Source organism: Thermobia domestica, chromosome 6, assembly GCF_964235325.1.
Source record: "Thermobia domestica chromosome 6, izTheDome1.hap1.1, whole genome shotgun sequence".
In the NCBI taxonomy this organism is placed as follows: domain Eukaryota; kingdom Metazoa; phylum Arthropoda; class Insecta; order Zygentoma; family Lepismatidae; genus Thermobia; species Thermobia domestica.
This window is the reverse complement of record NC_137459.1, coordinates 296,118,745-296,143,931: the sequence shown is the minus strand read 5'-3', so window position 1 is coordinate 296,143,931 and position 25,187 is coordinate 296,118,745. Positions and strand designations below refer to the sequence as shown.

Sequence of the window (25,187 nt, the reverse complement as noted above, 5' to 3'; positions counted from 1 at the left end):
GTAGTTAATATTAACACATATGAGGCTCGAATGCAGTCTCTGGTTTGATAGGAAAGACAACAAGGTAGCGAGTTGACATCTTGGATATTTTGTCCCCAGCGGTGCTTCCTATTCTCTAACCTACTATAATAAAAGATTTCTTCCTGGGGTGTAACCAATTATTTATAGCGTCCATAGCAATCTAGTTTGTGCGAAAATGCTTCGCATTCGGTATGCCTTCATTGTAATAACACATGATAATAATGAAGTTAAATCGGGTAAGTATGGAGGATATTGAATAAATTCAAAGCCACAGAATGCAGTTAATTAAGTGCCTGGCGAGCAGTGCGATACAGATCTTTCATGAAGAAAGAGAATGTGTCTTTGGACTGAAAATCGATTAGAACATTTTGTGCGTCCAAGAAAACTGACTTCATAACTTTCCCTGCGTAAGATTGCCAACAAACTTCTTTAATTAGTGAAGATGAGGCATGTTTCCACTCTTGTAACTTTTTTTGTGCGTGAGTCGAAATAATTATAGCATGTTCGTCCTGAGTAACAATCCTACTCAGAAAATATTTATGGTCTACTCGCATACGTTGCAAATTTGCATCTAAGAGAACCATTTGTATACGAATTTGATCAGCTGCCAAGTTCCATAGAACCCTATACTCATTCCCCTTGTGCGTCCAACTTGTCGCCAATAACGACATGCAAGCGCTCGTTAGAAATTACTCATTGCGCCAATCGGCGATCAAGCATGATTGTGCCATGCAGATTTTATGTTGCTGGTAGTGGAAGAATTTCGCGAGGTTTTTCACTGAGGAACTACCGTCCACGTTTTACTTCATTCACCCACGAACTTATGTTGCTTGCGATAAGGTGTTGTTCTGTAAAGTGTTTTGCTTCCTTTATAAATATGTTTAGCTGTTCAGCCCTTCAGGAAGAAATTCCCAGTTACTGCACAATCGACAATGCCATACTTATTTGCAGGTGGCTCCATCCTTGTTCACGATTCCACCTCCAGAAAAGAAACAGACCAACATTGATTGGAACATGTAACATTGTAGGAAATTGCATCTACTCTCTAACGTACTGCTCCTTATCAATTTAATGGAAACACTTGAAAGAAGTGCAAGTTATCATATTAATAAAACATTGGACCCATTGCGCCCTCAGAACAGCTCTGATGAAACATGGTATGGAGTCATCGTGGTCATGAATGGTAGCAAATAAATATTACACCATCCAGTGTGCAGTGTTGCACTCAGCGCCGTGGGAGACTTAGGCAAAAGTTTGGGCCAGATTCGTATCTACAAAACGGGACAAAGACGATCAATTAAGCATATGTTTAGGTCTGGGGATTGGACGAGCTAGGGAAGATTTTCAAATTCATCTTGATGTTCCTTAAACTATGCCGCAACAGCTTAAGCTGCGTGAATTGGTGCATTATCATCTTGAAATTGACGTCATTGCCCGGAAATGATATCTGGATTATAGGGTACACATGGTCCCCTAAAATGGTTATGTAATCATGGGCAATGACGTGACTGATGAATATCAGCACACGACCTACTGAAAAGCTGGATACCGTGGCCCACCACATAACAGAGTCTCTGTCACGTCTCATCGTTGGGCGGAGATACTTTGGGTCATACGAATGTTTGGGTATGCGCCATTTATAAATAAGACCAATGATTTGAAATAAGGTGAATGATGACTCGTCTAGCCATATCACACGTTTTTAGTCATTAACGGTCCATGTAGAGTGTTCGCGGCAACACTCATTTCATGCTAAAGCTTTATGTCCCTTACCAGCGATCTTGCTCATGCAACCCGTCCCCGTTTGTCCATGTCATAACTCGCAGCGGATTGTGGTCGAAACACGCTGTAGAATTTGCTGCTTTGATTCAGTTCTTGTGTCTATAGTTTGTGGAATTTTTTCCGGTTTCCCTTAGAAAGTACAATTCCAAAATAAATGGACGACGATTATTTTGACTGTTTATAATGCATCTTCAGGAAGCAAGTCTTGGTTGGTTTCGTCCTTCCTAATCGGGACGTCTCATTAGTCCACGCATATTATCGTTGCAAACTATGTATATCGCTGAGGTTAAGGCATTATGATTTTATTACCCTTATCATATTCGGTAAGTTCACCCATCCATCTGGCATAATCGCGATCTGAGACATAATGCTGGCGATCGCAAAAACCTGTCTGTTGTAGCTTTGAATCCCGCTCAGGATATGTTATGTAGAGAGGTTGATTCACTTACATTGAGCCGAATTTCAGTGTGCTACTTCCGTAATAAATATCGTGTTTTTTTTTTTTTTCACCGGTTGTGTTTGATCTGCAGACTGCATCTACTGACTATTGCCTGGCATTGGAGTTTCCATTGCAGGAGACAAGCGTTGGAACTGGACCATGGGTATGGCACCCCACTCCTCTTTACAAGCTTTCCACAGGTCAGAGATGGTGCGAACTCGATGATAGAATAGGCACCGCTTGTTGAGTCGGAAAGTACAATAGTCCATTGGGATAGCATCTGAACTCGTAACAGTGATGTTACAGAAGGTAATTGTCGAAATTCCGGTTTCCTATTTCATATAGCGATAGAATTCCAGCATTGTTTTCGCCGTGCGGCTGGATTCCTTGTGTTGGTGCAGTTCAACCTTGTTCACGTCTTGTTCCTAAAATACTGCAATTTTGAACGGGTATATTTCAGTCAGGAAATGTGTCTGATAGTACGCAGCTTTGGTTTTGACATCTTGCTCAACCTTTAGAGACGCAGTTTGCCCCTGTTCGAGAAACCTGCCCTTTTGGGAAACCCTCTGCACACTGGCAGAAGTACATACTTCGGCCGTTGATATCAACAAGTGTGTATGTATTGGCACGAACTTTACCACAGTCTGAGGTAAATCCACGCCTCATCAACGGTAAAAAAAAAAAAAAACACCGATCATCTGCGAGATAATGTTCGTACAACCTCCTGCAGTTTCTTTTTCGCTTAGCTACATGACACGGTTTCAGGGCGTGCACACTGCTCTTGCAAACGACCATGAACCGTAAATCCATGTGAATGGCGCGGTTGATTTTCATCTGCAATGTGCGGCATTTGCTGGCCATCACACGCTGTGTGTGGGATTTTACGAGGTATCATACGTCGAACTACACACAATAGCGACGTGGTCCTCTTCACGAGAGGGCGATTTCTAGCTGTCCGTGTGGTGTGGTGGACCCAGGACTCTGTATCATATATTTATGTATAATATGATTTACAGTGGCACAACCTACATGAAAATAATGCAGATACATTTCTACGATGCGCGACACTGTGTGCTTAGCATCGGGAAGGGACACAATAAACTCGTCCCAGAATTTGTTCAGTTTCGGCGGCATCAGATTACGCTCGACCACACAGCTCTGCTGCGTGGCTAATGAGATACTGTTGCTTGCCTCGTGGTAGTTTCAAGGCGATAGTTACGCATGCGCGGTATAGTTGCACATTGGCTTCGGCTTAATATAAATGAGTCAATTTCTGTTGTTGTTTTTTTTTCTCAGCATTAATTTCATTTCATTTACTTCTCATCGTTTCGTCGATTTGGCGCCAGACTTTACCTATTCACTTCGTATCATGTTTGCAAACAGACTAATAATGCAGGCCCACGGTGGCTCAGTAGTAGAGGGTTCAACTCTGGTGTGCAGGGTTCTCGTTCAATTCCAGCTCGCTCAAAGTAAGCTTTGTGGTTGTTGCATTACTTTTCTCCCGTTTCCTTCCGCATTCTTCATTCCAACATTTCATTACCATAACCGTTTCCCGTAACTTCGATGCATAGTCGTAGGAGGATAAACTAAATGAAAGTAATAACGCAACCATTTATTATAGCTCACAAAGGTTGCTTTTGTCCTTGTAAGAGTTAGGGCCTACACCCCCTTTTTTCTTTATTTATCATCAAGAGCCACACCAATTCCATAATGCATTTAAAGCATAATGGATTTCAAATTAAATGGCTATATTTGTGCCATACATTTTGAGCTCCCTTATTCGCCTTAGGGTACGTTTTTTAATCAATGTATATGACATAAACGATTGATATATAAACTATTAATAATTAATTTAAACGCATAAAGCGTTTCCTGTGATGCGATCACAAACAACATTCAACGTAGAATTCAATATGTCGAAAAATAAACGCCCCACCTCTCCCCTTAAAGCCGGGAATTTACAGAAACTTGGGTCTCGTGTCCTCTTATTGTAATGAGAAGTTACATACAAAGTTTAATCTTCCTAACTTGAGTGGCTCAACATATACTCTACTTTTGCATTAATTTTGAATTTCCTACTGACTAGGATACACCCATTGCTCCAACTTATTGGGTAAATCTAACACGTTCAGGAGCGACGAAGTAGTTTAGATAGCTCTCAGCTTTAAGAAAAATCCATTTAGGGATGACTAGATTATCAGTGAATTTATGAGTTTAGATCTTCACGGAATTCGAATTTGGTCTACGGGTTTCTGAAGTCTGAAGGCAGAAAGTCATGCCAATCAAATATTTAATTAATCTACTATCCTATGAGAAGAGCAGACACTTCGATACTTCTGCTAGTATGTATTATACCAAGGACTGACTGGTTACTCCATCTTCCAAACACCTTGAACAAATAGGACGAAATAAGACTTTTTTTTTTTTTTTTTTTTTTTTTTAGCTGTTAGATGCTCGTTAACGAAGGACTGGGGAAAAACGTAAATGTGTTCACAAAAGATATTTTTCGACCTGCTACACGTAAAGAACTAAAATTCATTATGTAGAGGTACTTTAATACACAATAATATGTTCACAGCTGTGTGCAAATTTAATGTGGCTAACCAGAAAACCTTCAGCACCGTCACAATTTCAAACAAGAACTTCTTTGCTGTTCGAAAATTTTGTGTTTGTATGCAACATTACAGATAGTTAATTGTCGACAGTATTACATAGATTGGTGCGTATGAAATTTCGTGACAAAGTGCGTCATTTCCAAAGACAATAATAATAATGATGATGATGAAGAAGAAACCAGAATACCAGTTAATCGAAATAGTCAGTCTGCAACCATGCACTTTTACTGTTGGTTGGCCAACGATTGCATTCTGTAGTGAAAGAAGTGTGGAATCTGTTATGCAAAGAAGCTCTTCTCAACTGCACGTTGCACTACCCGAGCAGGGAAGTTCTTCCCCTTGCAATAAATGCCCAAAATGCCGGAAGATATGGTGGTCAATGGGACAGATATCAGGAGAATGCGATGGATGAGGAAGGGTTTCATATTACAACTCATGGAGAGAGTGCAACATCCTTTGAGTGACATATGCGCAAAACATGCACACCATGTATTTTGAACGTTCTGTTTACTTGCTGGCAAAGTTGTGGTGCATTTCATAGTGTTCAGCACCGTAACTCCGCAGTGATGGTTTCACCTAGACGGAATAAGACATGATGGATCAACCCCACCATAGATTGCCATAGCAACATAATCACATTCGAGCGGTTTTGGAAACAGTCTTGAACTTCGATCAAGGCCCAACCACTATGAAATATCCTGATCGTTTACGGTTGTCGTGTCATCCCTCATCATGTAACAATCCGATGCAGGAAACTTTTCCGGTTATTCCTTATACTGAGAAAACTGTACACCTTCAGACAGCGATTTTTGTTGGCTGCTGTCAACTTATGTGATACCAATTAACAATTAAACCGGGCCGCCGAACGACAGATTCAGAAAATAAACAATGTATGCCAAACTAGTCTGCAATGGCATGGACATGATGTTGGCCAGTGCCCACTTGGCTCATTTTGCAATGCTGTGTCATCGGAACGGTTTTTGACAAAAAAAAACAAAAAAAAAAAAAAAAAAAAACAGTGAATGGTGTGTTCGCCATTCCTGGCTTAAATCCACTGTTAATGATTTTGCGGCTTGCTTTGCAGAAGTTTGAATTCGTAAAGAAAAATTTATCGAAGTTATGTGTTCTTCGTTGCATACTTACGACCCCGTTTAACAACACATTACCTCCTGACTATGTGGAATTTCCAGCCTGTTTCCTGGATGTATACCAAATTTATGACGTTAGACTCCAACCTTAATCTCTCTCTGTGTTGTGTTGCTCAAGTGTGTTTCCTACCAGACGACAAAACCGGACATGTCATTCGCATTTATTTAAATAATTTGAAAATTCAATCCTGGAAGGAAGGGTTAAAAATCTTCTTACGTAAAAAGGACAAATTAATTTATTGAACTTGCTTAAAATTTATTTTCTGGATTGTGAGAATTTTTAAATTTAATGTGAGATACGCAGGTAGAGGTGGTTTGTTTTTATTACATGTTTCTCTGAATTGTTGAGTAATTTGCGAGATGGAAGCTTTTTGCTACTAAAATACGAACCTCATTTACTTGCGCAAGTCTCTCATTTAATCGCAATGGGAGAAGAGGGAGATCTAGAATTACTTTAAAAAAAGAACTTTCAAACAAATTTTGAACCGTTAAATGTATCCACGCGAAATTTGCTGTTTTCATTTTTTGATTTATTCATAATATTTTAAACAAACAATCACTTATATGTTCTACACACTTGAGTCGATCGGAGTCGTGGTAGTTTTGACAACGGTCAAGAAACAAGGGCTAATTGAAAAGTTTAGTTCTAGTTGTGTAAGTCATATTTCCTTTGTTTACGAGAAGTTAACGCAAAATTATTGTCATAATCTCAGGAATAAAGCACTATTTCCTTTATCACTATTACTTCCACAGCCATCCGTTGGCAGTTGCTCTGACTTAGGTTTTCAGTAAACAGACTGACTTATCTAAATCATTTTTCTGTGTCTGGGTATTCTTTTTGAAAAACGACTTAAATTACAGTAAATTTAACCCGTCCAATTACCGGATTCTAAACAAACATTTCTATGCTAAGGCTGTGTTCACGATAAGTGATATAAAGGCGCATTCTTGAAAATGTATTGCAGCTTAACAATTTAAATAAAATAGGATGAATATACACTTACCGGGTTGAATAGCGTGGTAATCCAAGCGTGTCATCTGGAAACGGAGCGTGGGAGAGAATAACGATTGGAAAAAAGTGTTGATTAAATAAAGTTAACCGTCTGTATTAGGGTGAAAAAAAGTGGTTTATCTGGGTCCCTACTTTGGGGAATTTGTATTGAGCCAGCTTTGGCAAAAATGATTTCGGGTGAGAGAAAGAAGTTTTGCCTAATAATTTATGTCAAAGAGATACATCTTTTGTTTTCGGCGAGAGAATGCAATTTAACAAACAAGGGAAGGTCCCATAAGTTGTCGCTCAAATCTGATTGCCACATAGCACATCTAATAGAACATCATGAGAAATGAAAATGAGAAAAAATTTAAGATGCTATGGACAAGACAGGACTTCAACATTTGAATATCCAAAAAACTGTATCATGGAATTATGTACGTTTAAAGTAACTATCTTGAATACCGTTAAAGCAATCAAAACAAAAGTTGCACAATATAATTAGAACAAAGTGTCGTATCGCAAACCAGCGCTACCAACTCAGCGCAAAAGTATTTTGTTTGAAATAGCGCCATATACGAATGCACAAAGATTTAAAATGCACTATTATCAGTAAACATAATCATGGAATGTAGTGGTACAGTCGTGCACACGGTTGGAGCTACATGTGCTGAAAATGTACAATGTCGGAAGAAGTCATTTTGTGGCAAATTTTGGAGAATTGGTTTCGTTGGAGGCCATTACTTTTTCTAAAAAGAAGTCCCTCTTGGATAAGCTGTTAACGTGCACGCCTTTGGCGTGGGAGGTCCGGATCGATTTCTGACAATAGTTTATGTGGTTTGGATCTCATGTTAAGCTACAGGTCAACCTCTCATATAGCCTCGTTGCTCAGAGGTGCGCAAAACCCGAAATCAAAACAAATCTTCGTGAAAAGGACTGGATCTATTGTCTTGGGTTGCAAGAAGACGATTTATCGAGGTCTTTGTTTCAGTAACGTTATTTAGTACCCACTTTCATAGGTATCAGGTAAATACTGTAGTAAACTCGAAATTGTTCCAATGAAATTCCCTGAGTCAGAAAGTTGCACACACCATACAAACAAATTTCATTAATATTTTCTTCCTGTGCAAAGAATTTATATATATATATATATATATATATATATATATATATAGAGAGAGAGAGAGAGAGAGAGAGAGAGAGAGAGTGAGAGAGAGATAATGTGTGTGTGGTGTTTCAAAACAACATCAACATTGTTTGGCAGGTGATTCGTGACACCAAGATAAGACAAAAAGTATGGACCAACCTGGGTGCACAAATGCTTCCTTTCAGAGTTATACACTGCCTAAACATGAAAAAAAAAAAATAACTTTAAAGGTTCATAGCTCCAAAACTATGGAATCTACCGTAGTTGAGTCAAGACTTCACTTAGGAACTAGTATGTAGCCTATCCAAATATCCAATTTTCAGAATTCTAAGGTACTCACTCAACACTTTTTCTAGAGGGTGTTTGGCTACGGGCATATAATCTGAAATGCACACCAACTACCTCTATATATAAATTTTTATTTTTGCCTGAGTACCCAGGATTATGAAAGATATATACTTTTGCTAACGGTCTCGTCTTCCGTGCGAGCTGTCCCGGGTTCGATTCCCGGTGGGGACACCTCGGCGAAAAAGAGCAGAAAGCTTTTTCAGGCCAGCCTGAGATTTTCCTCATTCACACCAGGTAAATGTCGAAGTGGTACCTAACTTATAGGTCCCAGGCTCCTTCCTTTCTTCCCTTTCCCTGGATAATGTGCTCGCCGAGGGACGTCATCCCTCATACGTGACGGGCTAAATGGCCATAGATACTGGAAGCCCAGAAACCTAAATCCTTATATATATAATACGGTAAGTGGCTACAATAACGCTTTTTTTCAACTGTTCACAGCACAAAAACCAAGGATCTTATAAAATAGAGGATCTGCCTATATGTATCTTCATCCTGTTAAATCAATGAAGCCAAAAAACAACCGGGCATCGGCAAGTCTGATTGGCTACTCTCGTTTTCACCATCGTCTGAGTGGCTACTATTGTCTCCGCCATGATTGTTGGCTCAAAACATTGTGATCTTATTGGACGGAGTGGGCAGAGTAGGAGTGATGAAACTGTGACGTATGGCTTCAAGTTTTTGTTGTAAGGGCAGATCCTCTATTTTATAAGATCCTTGACAGAAACCAAGCACGTTGCAGCACTCTGCAATGTGCCAATGCATGGGAGGCACATCTGTTGTTTTCGCGCGTGAGTTGATTTTTTGTCGTGTAACATGTGTGTTTTACAGTTTTCATGTTATCAATTCAGACCAGAAAATTGAGAACAGAAAACGTTAGTAAAGTTTTTGAAGTCCTTTATCGTAGTATCACTACAGGCGCGTAATGTGTAGGAATTTAAACGGTACTTTTTTTTTTATAAAACACAATCGTCAAGAACGAGTGTATCGACTGTGTTTACATGAGTCAAAGTGTTAGTAGAGATCAGTCGAACGATGGTATACTTCATTGTGTGGTGTGGCTGCAATAACGCCGAACGCGATGGATGCAATGGAGTTACTGTCTGGGTTAAAGCTGCCACACCTCAGAATGCAATATCTGTTTTAAAGCTACTGGCATATACACATTCAATCCTTTAGTACTCCAAGAAATAACCTTTGTACCAAGTACTATCTCTTCAGAGTTTCCGCCACAAGCTCCTACCGGAACTGCATCAACAGTTCCCAAATGTCAACATCATCTCCATGTATCCGCGATCCTGTAGCTAATGCTTCGTCTCAGCCTTCTCACTCTACATCCTCCAGTGACAGCTATTTTACTGAACTTATCCCAACTCCAAAAATTAACTATCACTTCCTGGAAGGAACAAATCTAAAAAAAACGTCCAGGCAGTGGTAGTGACCAGAAGTCTGTTTAACGAACGTCCTAACGTGAAGAATAAAGGGTCAAGTTTGCAAGCGTGTGGACGAAAGAAAGAGGATACTTATTAAAAGAATGGCGAAGGTAAAAGTTCTAAAACATGCCATCGCAAAGACAGCTCCTACTATTGCGTTACTTGCGAAGGGTAATATTACGACAATACTAGTAAAACTATGATTGGTTGCAATGTGGAGCCTGTAAGTTGTGGTAGCACGAAGCTTGTGATGACATATTGCCTCTTACTGGACACTGCTCTTCTTGTTCCAACATATATCAGTTCACTGGTTTCATTATAGTATGAATACTGAAACCTGGCGCTATTGTATCCATAGTGTATGCAATAACGCCATTTCACTTTGCGCGTCATTTTTGTGTATAACTTGTACTAGATACGTATTTTTCTAGGTTTTTTGCATTATCTTGTAATCAGTGAACACTAAGCTACTAAACAATGCAACATGTATTATTTTTTCCGTCAAATATTAAAACACTTAAAGACTCGGAGGGGATTTAAATGTAGAAACGCTTGGATCCCGGCCATTTTAAATGTATTTTTAAAATATTCTTACTCAGAAACTACTCTTTTAAAGTGAATGAAACTTTCCGATTCAATCGAATAAAAATGTACTAATATAACAGAAAAGCAGTAATGCACTTAGCATTGTTACCGTTGAATACACAGTGTTGCAAACTTTAAGGAATATTTTTTGCATGTTGGAAATCCAATCGAAAGATACATTGTCCGATAATTTCGTGTAAATTGCCAACGACCATACAACTAAATATAAATAAGTTTAAATATACACTACATATCACAATATGTCACTCCGTCCCCTCCTCTCCCTTTTGGTGACATGTTAGGTGCGAGGGCGTTTAGAAGCGCGGCGCGATGGTTGAGAACTAGTGCTAGGAACAGCATCGAATGTTGTTTTCGTGTCCCTGTTTGAAGATTCTTGTTGTTCTAATATTGTAGCAATGTCTAAATATTAGATTCATCGTCCGTTTCTAAAGCATCGGAGTCGCTATCATCTATTATTTCCGTAATTTCTCCGGGCGAAAATACGCCACTATCATGAGAACCACGACTTGTTGCGGTGGTATTCATGGCCAAAAGCTCAACTAAAAAGAGGAAGTGAACCCTAAGCAAAGTACAAGAAGGATGTTGAAACAACCACACACACTTCCACTGGCTTATAAAACAGGAGAAAAAGTAACTATATGATTTTTTTTCCTTCTGAGTACTCATTCTTTTGGGGGGAATATACACTTGACACAGCATGTCATATAAATCTACGCAGTACGTGACCTGTAGGCATGAAGGTGATAAATATTATTGAAAGTAAACAGAAGAGACTAGCTGTATGAAGCTTTTGGCTTCTTTCGTCAACTGCGTGTTGAAGTGCGGGAACTGACCTTGATGGGTGCACGACAACTAAAGTTGTCTCCGGGACTGAACGCCTCGTAACAAGAGGGCAACTATAGTTGTCCGTTGGTCTTTAAAATGTGAAATCCTAGAACAATTCAAAATGGTGGCGTTATTGTAACCAGTTACCCTATATATATATATATATATATATATATATATATATATATAACTCCATGAACTGACATAGAATAAAGGGGTGCTTCCGGTTGACATGGAAAGTTGAAATTTGGCATGATTGTAGCTTTTCGCAACTAACCAGAGAAAAATTACCAAAAGTTAATATTTTTAAGTTATAGGGGTCTAAGTAGGGGATGGAGAAATTCCCATGTTACTTAAATGGGCGTTTTTTTTAAACCTATAATCTCATATGTTAGATACTTGGAATATAAACTTGAAATTCGGTATGCTTGTACGTTTTCGTTATCATTACCTAAGGAAATCATCTATCTACTAAAATGCTACAATAGCAATTAAGAGCGTTTTTTTTGCTAGCCACGGCTAGCAACCCGTGCGAGGGTTACGCCCTCTATGGGAAAGTAGACGTAGGAGAACTAATAGGAAGAACAGTGGGAGTTGGTCTATGTGATATTTGAATACTGATATGTGGATGGTTAAGGATAAAGAGAAAGGAAATGGTGAAACAACGAAGGAAGATTGTGAATTGCTAGTTTATTTATTTATTTATATATATATATTTATTATTCTCACTTTTGGAAGGGAGATTGTGATCTTTGGATCACAATCATGAAGCGATGATGGAGGTGATGAACATGATGTGATGAAGTGCGATACACAGCAAACAAAATACAGGGTTATGTTAGTGGACAGATGCATGTTATTCTTCTCGCTTGGGGGCCGCTCCAAGCATTGATGAATAGACAACGGGAGCCCAGATTAGTTACAAAGGTGTTACTGTGCGAATGATGGACATATGAAGGGTGGGATGACGTCGGACTTCAATTCTGCGGCTAAGGGGAGATGGTGGTGATTTGGAGGAAGAGTGTAGCGATAGAGTGTAAAAAGCAGCATGGTGTATGGACAGTATGAGCACGAAGTGAAAAGTCGATGTGTGCTGTCGTCGTATCGATGAGGAGTGGGTGTTGATCCTCAAGACGAGTAGTGATGTACTTAAGACGGAGAGACTCAAGATGGAAAAGAATATGTGGAAAGGTCATGCGTTGATAAAGTTCGTATGTCGGACTGGGTAGTTTGATTCTGTACGCAATGCGGAGTGCATGTCGTTCCAATATCTTCAGTTTATTGTAAAATGAGAGGGGTGCGGCAATCCAGGCTAGATGAGCATATGTGATGACCGGACGTAGAAAGACTTTATAGGTATTGAGTACAGTAGTTGGATTGAGACCCCAAGTAGTGCCTGTAAGACGTTTCAGTAAATTAAGACGATTGTAAGCTTTGGTGGTGATGTGCTGCAAATGAGCCTTCCAGGTGAGATGTGTATCTAAAACAAGTCCTAAATATGTTACTGTTTTGCTGAGTGGAAGAAGTGTATCACTGACTGTGAGATGAAGGAGTTTGGGATTCCTCCGTACTTTTGTGCGTTGTTTAGGGTGTAGGAAAACTATAGTTTGTGTCTTGAGAGCGTTGATCTTTAGGCGCCACACTTTACACCAATGGACAAATGAATCTATGGCGGATTGCATAGAAGTATTTAGTTGATGGATGGTTTTGCCCAGCGCTAAAAATGCGGTGTCATCTGCGTATTGGAAAACATGGATATTATCGGGCAGAGTTGGAAAGTCAGCTACATAGAGAAGATACAATAGTGGAGAAAGAGATGACCCTTGCGGTACACCGGAGTGAAGAAATATTGAATGAGAGAAGGTATGATTAATGGTAACGTATGCTATGCGACAGAACAGGAAATTATATATGAATCTGATGTAAGTAAGAGGAAGACGAAAGTTGACAAGTTTATATACAAGGCCATGGTGCCAAACCTTGTCAAAAGCTTTTTCAAGATCAAAGAGAGTTAAACAAGATGGCCAGGAAGTATTATAGTGATTTGTGATGTAGTTAAGAAGGCGAAATAACTGATCATTAATACTGAAATTTGGACGAAAGCCTGCTTGATGTGATGGTAATAAATTATATCTGGAAAGATGTGTATGAAAACGGTGTACTAAAATCTTTTCTAAGATTTTGCTGAAAACTGGAGTTCATTGTATAGGTCGATATGAGGAGAGACAGTCGGCGGGTTTGTTGGGTTTGAGAAACATCAGTACCTTGGAAGTCTTCCAATGTAATGGTATATAGCCAGTGCGGAGGATGAATGTAAAGATGAGAGAAAGAATGTATAATACTGCGTATGGACTTTCCTTGATATGTCGATAGGAGATGTTATCAGTGCCAGGTGCAGTGTTTCGTTTTCGTGCAATAGTTGTGCTGATATCTTCTGGAGTGATGGGCTCTGTAAGAGGACGTGATGTATTAAGCGGGTGAGTACTGTTTGGCTGAAGATGAGGTGAAGAAAAGTCGAAGTGATCCACTGGGTGATTGCGAACTGGATGTTCGGGAGTGAGCGGTGTAAAGATATCTTGGAGATAAGTGGCGAAGGCGTTTGCTTTGTCCAGATCAGAGTCTAAAGGTGAGTCATTGATGATGAGCGGGTATGAAGTTTTGGTATATTTGCCAGAGAGAGCGTTTAGCCGTTTCCAATATCGTGTAGGATGAGAGGTTTCTGAGAGAGAATTGCAGGTTTTGATCCATTGCCTTAATTTAAAGGCTTTAACATAATCGTGAACAGTGCGCTGGAGTGCTCGGTGATGTCTAAGTGTCTCACGATTTCCTGTGTGCGTATATTCACGGAAGAACTGCCGTGATCGTTTTACCATGGCAAGATATTGTGGTGGAAGTTTAGGTTTGTGTGGTACATATTGGGATTGCGGTATATATTGTGCAGATGCTTGATTGATATGATTGGTGATAGTCTCTAATGATTGATATAACCCTGACTCTGTTGTAGGAGGATTTAGACCTTCGCGATGTTCAGTGAGGTATGTTCGATATTTCTCCCAGTCCGCTTTGTCATATCGAGGAATCATGCGAGGTGGGGGTGCGTCGAGGTGTCGAGGGGTACGGCTTTGGATACTGAGTTTTATGGGCACATGGTCGCTTCCGAAAGGATCGAGGACATCTATAGTGGAGTGTGGCGTTACAGAGGCAGACGTGATAGCAATATCTGTACAACAAACTGATTAAATGTAAAAAAGTTCTGGATATATACAGTATGAGTCAGAATACATTTCGCAAATATATTATAGATATTCTATGTAGCTCTGATATGAACACTGTAATTGGGTAGAATAACCTGTTGTGTTCTTCTTCTTAAATAAATAAATAAATAAATATCGGGCGTGGTATTTGATTCAGGTCTGGTTGGTTTAGGAAGGTGATGAAAAGTGCCCGTCGTATTGGTGAGAATGAAATTCAAAAAATGAGTTTGGTCTCTATTGGAACGACTATGGAAATTTATATCAGCTAGAATGATGTAGCGCTGAAAAGTGTTTGATATGTATTGAAAAAATGACAGAGGAATTGGATGCCCTGGGCGGACGTAGATAGTGGCCACTGTAATATAATCTGATTTATAGTAAAGAGTGATTACTAGATTTTCTGGGAGGTTCTGAATTGCTGGAGTGTGGATACGATATGGGATGTGAGGTGAAAACCCAACAGCTACCCCGCCATTTGCCCGACGTGCTGGTAAAGTATTGTCTTTGCGAATGATCGTATACCCTGTTATTTTGCATTTCATTTTAGGAGTCAGATGCGTTTCATTAAGGAGAAAAGCATTTACTTTCTCCTCGAGTAACAGTTGTTCAAATATAATTTTGTGGGTGCAGAGAGAGCGTATGTTAACAAACAGAAAAACAATACCCATAATGTCCATACTGTGATTATCTTTAGAAGGTTTGTGAAGATGGGAATGTATGAAAGTAGGCAGTTGGACCATTGTAAGTCGCCTGGAACTGAAGATGGAAGACTGATTGAGCAGCATACTGGACGTGTTGTAGAACTAAGGGACGTGCAAACGGATGGATGTTTTGTAGAGTGAGAGTAATGAAAGCAAGAAGCTGTTTAACAGTTATTGGTTGATCGGATGTGCTGGGTTCGGAAGTTTGATTCTAAGTGGAACTACTACTTCAGGTTTTGCTTCTTCTGGAGTAGGTTTGGCTTTGCATTTATAGCTATAGGCTGGATGACGTTCATGACAGGTTGAGCACTCAGGTGGCCGTTGCATATTTGGACAAGAGCGGGTAGGATGAGGGCCACCGCAGTAGCCACATTTCAACGGATTTACGCATTTTGGTGTAGGATGAGTGTATTCCTGGCATCGATCGCATCGTATGGGAAGAGGAGGCGATGTTTTGGATGGTTCCACTCTATGTCTTTGCTTGTATATGAATGCTCCGTGTTCAAGCAGGTCATCAATAGTTTCCTGCGACTCTGTCAGTACCCTGATCATATAAGTAGCTCCTTGATTATTCCTGATTCGAATGCATTTTTTGAAGGTGTATCCCTCGTGCTGTAGTTCCTCTTCGACTTCTTCGTCATTGTAAGACTGATCAACACCACGGATAACTACGGACAGAATAGGAGTTCGTCGAGGTGGCGGCATTTGTTTCTTACGTTGGTCGTTCAGTTTTGTGAGTTTTGCTGTTTTTCCGAATATCTCAAAACTATGTTTGTCTCTAACTGTTGTTGCGAAGTTAGGTAATGGCGATTTAATGATATAGCCGTTTTGAGTTTGTATGATCTGTGAGATTTCAGACCGTGGTCTATATTTGAGAAGTTGCTGGAGTAGAAGTTTGGTGTTCCGGAATTTCGGATCATAGTCCTGGAGTAGAAAGTTATGAGTTTCTATCTGTTGTTTCTGAGGAAATTGTTGAATGCCATCAACAATCATAAGGCGAGAGCTGTCGTCTGAACTGGCGATGCTGATATTGTCATCGTGATGTTTTTTATGAGGAGGAGATTTTGAATGAGATGCTGGGTCGCCGTCAATAGGATTACCCACTAATCCTGGATCGTGATCTGAAGTTACAAAAGCGTCCTTGTAACTCTTGCGCTTCTCTACCTTAGTAGTGACATTAGAAGCTGTAGGAACTGCAGCCGGAAGACCAGGATGTTGTCCACTGGCCATAGTAGCCGGACAAGATGATTTCTAGAACGCTGTGTATGTGAGTAGCAGATGTCTGTTGCAGTATAGATGATGTGATGAGATGATGAATGATGGAGCAAAAGCTCCCAAAAATTAGTACACTAATGTGCACGGTAGTGCAGCCTCCACTCGGGTGAAACCCTTGGTCTCTCTCACTCTCTCGCCCAAAAACTGAGAACTGCCACGCTTGCGTCCACAAACGCGTATTATTCTCAGCCTAGACTTGACACTACAGGAATGCCTCTAGTGAGAAAGCTGGAAACCAGCTAAGTATGTGATTAAGAGCGCCTGAGCTCCAACCTATAACTTTAGCTTTCAAATCTTTCATTTACGGTTAAGTGTGATTTCACGTTTAACAGAGACAAACATTTTAAGTATTTGTACTTTAAATAGTCTAAATTAGTTATATATATCTTTTTTCATAAAGTTTATGATATAAAATTATTTTTCAAAGCCTTTGTATTTTAATAAGCCTTCTCTAAAATGAATGCATGTGAGTTGTGCTTCCATCTTTCGAGTTCTTTTAAACTATGTTTATATGTTTGTGGTCAATCCTTTCGACAATGAGATCTCGGAAACTATAAGCTCTAGAAAGATGACGTTTTCACTTATCGATTGGAAATTTTGCGTAGATTATCCAGTTTTAATTGAATATTTAAAAAACGACCATTATTTCTTTATTACATTTTTTATGGTACGCTGGAAGCGTTGAAATTTTAAAAAAAGCATCATATCCTGCGTGTTATACATTCCAACACCAGAATGTTGTATACTGGGATTGTATATGTCTCAGGCGTTTGTTCCATGGCCAAATAATAGTGAAAAAGGAAGGATAACCATTTCTCGAGTCTTAAGATAATCTTTATGTTTTGAGTGTTTTGCCCAATGAATGCCATATATGACTGACATTATAATTAATTGTATATGTAATGTATTTGCTTATTACATACTGCATGCAAGAAGAAAGATAACACTGGTCATACAAGAATTAGAAACTCCAACCGGAAGTAGGCTCAAATCTTGCAAACGATGCGAGATATTGAGAAAAAATAATCAAAAAAATCTCCCCTTTATGATACCCCTTGCCGATTTTTTAAAAATCAAGACGTCTTTCACTTGTGTCTGTAAAGGGACATGTACATATGTTGTGAGGAATGAGGAGATTTATGCTCATATGCGAATGATGCGCTGTGTAGAGAGCGTAGGTTCAGCTAGTCTATATATTAAAATGCTAGGTTTATATGTTTGTCCCCAAAGAAAAGTTTATATGTTTGTCTCCAATCTTTCGACAGTGAGATCTCGAAAACCACAAGTGCTAGAAACGTGCCGTTTTCACGGGTAGATTCCAAATTGTGCATAGATTGTCCAGTTCTAATTGAATATTTAAAAGAAACTTGGTTATTATTTCTTTATTATAATATTTTTAGGGGTACACTGGAAGTGTTGAACTTTTAAAAAAGTGAAGCATCATACCGTATGGGTTATGCATTCCAGCACAACATATTTGCATACAGTAGTTCTATGCCTCTCAGGCGTTTGACTCTTGGCCAAATGATATTGGAAAGCGAAAGATAATCATGTACAAATAAGGCTAAGGAAAGACTTTATTTTTGGAATGTTTTGCCCGAGTGAACACCATATATCACTGACATTATAATTAATTAAGTATATTGGGGTGGGGGGACACTGAACAATTTCATGGTAATTTACCTTGTAAGGAAACGGTTCGCAATGAATGGAAGAAACTTTACATGGAATCGAAACCCCAATATGTTGTTCAACACTCGGTGGAAACACTGCGCAATATCTGGTATATATGGATGCTACGTGCGTGGAAATGAACACATGTGGTCTGTTCAGAGTCACCCACAATCGAGAGGTGAAACTAAACAAGGGAAAGGTGACACTGAACATAAAAAAAAACACTAAAAATATGCAGAAATACTAAACGCATATATTTTACGGGAGAATAATCTGCATGTATGACCTGTTCAATAAGAACAAGGGAAGAGATTTACTAAAGTCATAACAAAGTCAATAATATATCCGCTATGTATTAAAATTCCTTGGGGAACGTAGACCCCGTAGAACTAAGCAATGCTGACATGTGCTCACGCACTGGTTCTGCATTGTCCACAGATAAAAAGTACATTGTCACCAGTTCCCACACACACTACGCGGTACCAATGGCTGCACCTTGAACATTGGATCCAGTTACCCATTGCAGATAACCCAGGACAGAGAAATGAAAGCACTTGCAGCATTACATCACGTAATTAACGAAACATTTTCTCCTTTCTCGGCGGATGTCACGAATACTGCATTTGAACAACCTTTGTCTGCCACAACACGCTTTGGTTTATTGTTCAAAGAAAGGTCAGTCTCTTTCACGTTGTAGATGTGTTCCAAAGAGTTGACCAAGCCAGTGCCTTCTACGATTTGATGAAGCAGATCAAAATATTCTGTGACAGCTTGCTTGTTGAAACCTTTTGCTCTTGTAGGAGATAGCTGTTGCAGGGTTCGTAATAATAATTCAGGGTTTCGTTTGAGAAATAATCGAAGCCAGTCTTTTCCCGCCGATCTAGTCTCCCTGTTGAAAGGATGTTTCAGTGATTTCTTTTCAGCGTAGTCAAATGCGGCTTTTCTTACATTTTGTGGTGTTATAGGGAAAGCTTTCCGTTCCACCTTGAGCAACAAGTTTGCCATTTCGTCTTCCTCTTCTTTCCCAAACACGGGCTGACCTCCTTGTGACCTCCTACTGACATATTTCAACCGCAAGTGTAACGTGCCCTTGAGTATCTCGTATTTCTCGGCAGCCTGGCAGGGGGACAGTTTTCTTAATTTCCTCGAAGGCATGCGGCATTGTTTGCTCATTCCATCGTTCATATTTTGTGCCATTCTTTACTCTCTTGTAGTCTTTGGGCAGCTGTAATGAAACATGAAACCCTGATAAGGCACTGTATACAAATTGTACAGTAAAATCATCATAACAGCAATACAAAACTGTGTTCAGTGTCACCCCATCAAATCTGTTCAGAGTAGCCCCAAAACGCAGGTTGTCGGTTAAGTGTTCGTAATTTTTCACAGATGGCAGCAGTCAGCATGTAGCAGTCAGGCATGACTAAATCCCCGCCAAACTTCAATGCATCAACAACGTGGTCCTGTGCTGTCTCTGATAGAAATTACACACTATATACACAAGGTCTCAAACTACAGTATGGCTATTTTATTACTTGATCGTTACATTTGTGTTTGCCTCTTTCGCTTTCCTCTTCAAAACAAACGTGAGTTCCTCACGTCGCACGAATATTTAGCTCACCACACAAACGTCTTCCAATTCCACCACTTTCTACCAAACTCAAGGTGGCAGTTTCTGGAAACAAATGACAAACGTTAATATGTTCAGAGTCACCCGCCGTTCAGAGTCCCTGCACCCTACTCTATATAATGTATTTGTTTATTACACACTGCATGCAAGAAGAAAGAAGACACTGTTCATATGTTAATTAGAAACTCCAACCGGAAATAGGTTCAAATCTTGCAAACGGTTTGAGAAATTGAAAAAAAAAACGAAAATACATATATCCCCTTTATGTTATCCTTTGCCGGTGTTTATCAAGATGTCTTTCACGTGTGTCTGTAAAGAGACATGTACAGATGCCGTGAGGAATGATAAGGAGATTCATGCTCGTATGTGAATGATACGCTGTGTAGGGAGTGCAGGTTCAGCTAGTCTGTATATCAAAATGATAGGTTTATATGTTTGTCTCCAATCCTTTCGACAATGAGATCTCGAAAACCACAAGCGCTAGAAAGGTACTGTTTTCACTCGTCTATTCCAAATTTTGTCCAATTCTAATTTAATATTAAGAAAAAAACGTGCCCTTTATTTCTTTATTACATTATTTTGGGGTTCACTGGAAGTGTTGGAAGTAAAGCATCATACCCATTGTTGTATACAGGGGTTGTATATATCTCAGGCATTTGTTCCATGGCCAAATGATAATGAGAAACGAAGAATAACCATTTTTCTAGGCTAAGATGAATCTTTATTGTCTGAAGTGTTTTGCCCAATGAACACCATATATCACTGATATTATAATTAATTGTGTGTTAATGTATTTGCTTATTACATACTACATACAAGAAGAAAGAAAACACTGATCATTAGAGATACGATTTTGTGGTAAATAAGAATTCTGAATTTCGTTATAAAAAATATGCGTAAAGCGGGATAAAATCGGTGAATAAAAATTTAATGTAAGAACACTATTTTCCCTGGCAATTAAAATTACCTTTTATTACATCTTCCACTCATCAATCATTATAACTCATGTGTGACTATATTAAACAATATTTGAGTTTTTAAAATATAACACTAAGCATTCTCATTGAATAAAAGTATCGTTTAAAGAAAAACACACAGAGAGAGAACATTAATAGAAAGCAATAACTTTAGTGTTCACAGTTTACTTATGCAGATAACACGTAAGCATTGTTTCAGTGTTTTCTGGTATTAAATTTGTTCTTTTGTCGGTAAGTATGCCATTGTAAGAGATAGCCCTCTCCACATCAACATTCGAAACTGATATGCACATTAGTTGGAGACACCTACCAGCGATATCTGAGTGCTCATCTATCCCGCAACATTCCTTCCTATCCACTTTCACCAATAGATACCGTTTAAAGCTCATTTTGTAACTGCACATAAAATTTCAAAAATTCATGGTGGTCTATTTTTCTGAAAAATGAGAATTTTCATCACGTTGCTAGTATTTGCCAAATAATGGTAATGAATAAATCGTAAAAGCGTCGAAAAATTGACACTTTTGCGTGAATTTCGTGGAATATCTAGACGTTGCAAATTTCGCTAATTCGACAGAATTTCGTGTTTAATCGCGAGCGTTATATGGCCTAACACATAGTGAAAAATGTATATTTTAGGTACAAAACATTTTCATACAAAACTGATAAATTTCGCGTTTTCGCGTGTCACAAAAAATATCGTGTCTCTACTGATCATACAAGTATTAGAAACTCCAATCGGAAGTAGGTTCAAACTTGCAAACGGTGCGAGATATTGAAAAAATAATCGGAAAAATATCCCCTTGCTGATTTTTATCAAGCCGTCTTTCACTTGTGTCTGTAAAGGGACATGTACAGATGTTGTGAGGAATGATAAGGAGATTCGTGCTCATATGTGAATGATGCGCTATGTAGAGAGCGCAGGTTCAGATAGTGAATAATAAAAGTTTCCAACTTTATGGGCAATTGAAAAATCTTTCCCATGTTATTTATACGGGACATCTTCTACACTCCAAAATTATTGGACACTTCATGTGGGGCTACAATAATTAAATTTGGCATGACAGTAGCTTTTCGTGACTAACCCACAATTAAGTTGACATTTTTAATTTTTAGTGGATTTAAAGGGGGATGTAGAAATTCCCCATGTTAAACGGGCGTTTTTTTTTTTTTTTTTTTTGGATACAAAATTTTTTAGGTAGTAGAAATAGGCAAAGAAACTTGAAATTCGGTAGAATTGTGGGTTTAAGAGGTGAGATATCGTAGACCGAGAAAACGACGGGGTCTGGGTACGATGCCTCCGGCTGGCCAAATTCAAGAAATATTACGAGTAAATCACGAAATTCACTCTTAATGCAGTGGCTGATCCATAAGAGATGCAAGGCCGTAGGCCGAGCATACATGGGGGTTTAAGAGCGGGTCCTCCAGCTGGCCAAATGCTACTCTCTCTCATATATATATATATATATATATATATATATATATATAATGATAGTGATTAACTTCTCGCAGTTGTTCGAAGTAAATGAACTCTTGGTTCTCGAGATATTCTTCACACTTGAATAACTAAGGAATTCCAATTTGGAATTCAGAATATTCTTCATACTCGTCTTATTTTAAACTAGAAATACAAATCGCCAAACAAAGCAACGATTATTTTAAAATAATAAATGTGTAACAGTTTCACTAATTACCTGAACACATTGGCTTCATCAGACACTGCATGTATCAGTATTAAATGTACAAAATTTCCAATATGTGCTAGTATTTCTCGTATAATTTTATTATGTAACTGTACATTTATATTTCGTTTGACTTCTATTTCAGGCTGAAACATCCGAATATCGTTCAGCTGTTGGAAACGTACGAAGATAAGCACAAAGTATACCTAATAATGGAATTGTAAGTATATTTTAATTAGTCTTCTTCTCCTATGTTTATATACGGAGGGTGTTCCGCGCTTTATTTTTCTGTACTCTCCTCTATCGTGGGCGTACTCTATTCTCCATCCGTTTCCCCTGAAATCATCTTGTATCTTGTCCTTCTATCTCATTTTACATCTTTCTTTCTTTTACTTGTTACCTCTAGCTTTCCAATTCTCTTTCCAATATAGTCGCTGTTTTTTTATTTATTTTTTTATTTTTTACATATGCTAGCCATCTAAACCTCTATTCTTGAAACTTTTTAACTTTTTACTCGAGGGTCCCACCTTAACAGTGCCTCTTATACGAAGGACGTTCAATAAGTTATGCACATATGGTTATAATATTGTTATTAGTTGCAATATGATGAAATTTTAGGTTAACATACTTCGATCCTTTGGCTACAAAACCATGTCACTTAATATAGCCTTCATCTGCTGTAACCTATCTCGTTCATCATTCTTTCCATGCTTTGAATGCACTTTTGTTAAATACATGTAGCTTACTTTTACACCATTTTTCCACACAAGAAATTAAGGCATTGCCACTGTCTAATGTTTTTCCTCGCAGGTAGGCCTTCAGATGACTAAACAGGAAGAAATGCGAAGGAGCCGGATTATAGAAGCCTGACGAACGTCTTCCCATCCCATTTTCATGATTTTCTGCTATGTCATCATGGCTGTGTGAGGTTTGGCATTGCCGTGGAGGAGTTAGATGACCTTACCTTTTAGCTCCGGTCTCTTGATCTGGAGGGCATATTGTGAAGCTATGTTCCAAGAAATCTATGAAAAAGAACCGCGCTCAACCCAGAAAAAGGAGACCATAATTTTCTGGCCTGATCTGGAAAGGTCTTTTATGTAGCGTTATATATATATATATATATATATATATATATATATATATATATATATATATATATATATATATAACGCTACAGCCAACATTGCACACTGCGCGGTTCAGTGTGTGATCTCCATAAACCGGAAGCAATTTCCTATGAATTGATGTGGCTGATTCATCACTGGTTTTGAATAAGAGTTCATTACCGACCTTGGAAGGGTCACTTCTGTCACTGGCGTTGTTAGCTTTTTAAATATGGGGGTCGGGGGTCGGATGAATCAAAATCAAAATCTTCTTTCCGACAAAAGTTATAAAGACAAAGTAGAATAGTTTCTTTAAATATATTTCACTAAAATCTGGAAGGACGTGTCCCCCGACCCCCCGCTAACGACGCCCGTGCTTCGGTGTCCATTGCGGTTTATCTGTGAACAATAGGAAAAACACTTATTATCATTATGAAGCTAAATGATCAAAGTGTGTTCACCTAAAATATCATCATATTGCAAATAATAAAAATGTATCAATCTGTCCAAAACTTATTGAATGCTGCTTGTGTAGACCACACATCCATCTTAACATTCTCATTTCCACCACTTCACCATCTGCACCCTTGTCATTGTGTAGGTTTCATTACAAATATATTTTAATAAGTCTGTACTATAAACATATTACATTAGTAAACTGATACATGTACTGTAGATAGCTTACTTAGACCATGCTCCTTTAGATTTGTGCTGATCTGTGAGAAGTTGCTGAGTCAATTTGCTCAGCAGTCATAGTTCTTACGAGCGAAACTGCAAAGTAATGTTAGTGTTTCCACTTCGATAGTGGTGACACCAAATCGAGTAGTTGGAGTGAAGTGCACTGCTTATATAAAACGCAAGTCGCCAATCTCTAGTTCATTCAACCTCTCATAGAAGAAGGATTTGCATTTTTTCGTAGAAGACAGAAAGAATATTAGATGTTTAATACAGGGTGGCACAAATGTAGGTATACAGTCCCGTACAGATCAGCTCACTGTATTCATATCATTTCTTATTGTTATCCATCAGTTTCTTTATTATTCGTTCTTAAAGCCTTTTTACTTATACCTTAAGCTCGGAACAGCCGAAGCAAACAAACCCATGAACTAGAATGTTATACTTGATCAATGCAGGAGTGTATAACCTACTTTTGGGCCACCCCCTAACAGCACAAGATGTGCTAGGCATGTGCCATTTAGGTTTCCCAGCTACTTTTTAGGTACCCGACACTTGGCACATATGATATTCATGTGCTAAGTATGTACTTCAGCTACCTACAAATTTAAATACTTGTTACACCTAATTGATATTTGCAACTATGTACCACAAATATAGCATTTATATACCTGGCTCAGTTTCGCACTCTAACAGTCATTTGTTTTTATGTCGTCACTTGGGACATATATCTGTCATGTCTAGGTACGTCCTTTAGGTACATATTGTTTCAGATACCCTAACAGGACTAATGTGCTAGGCGTTCGCCATTTAGGTGTTCTAAATTCATCTTCCACATTTGATGCATTTGTTGCTTCTTTTTCTAAG

General features: G+C 38.7%; 1 protein-coding gene across 4 annotated transcripts in view; it reads left to right on the top strand.

The window, feature by feature from the left end:
• CaMKI (Calcium/calmodulin-dependent protein kinase I) overlaps window positions 1-25,187 on the top strand; it is an 815,424-nt gene that overhangs the window by 651,282 nt on the left and 138,955 nt on the right. For all 4 annotated transcript variants that reach the window (XM_081762890.1, XM_081762892.1, XM_081762891.1 and 1 more), the window contains one exon: window positions 22,688-22,762. In XM_081762890.1, coding sequence (XP_081619016.1) covers window positions 22,688-22,762 — 75 coding nt within the window. The remainder of the gene's footprint in view (window positions 1-22,687; window positions 22,763-25,187) is intronic.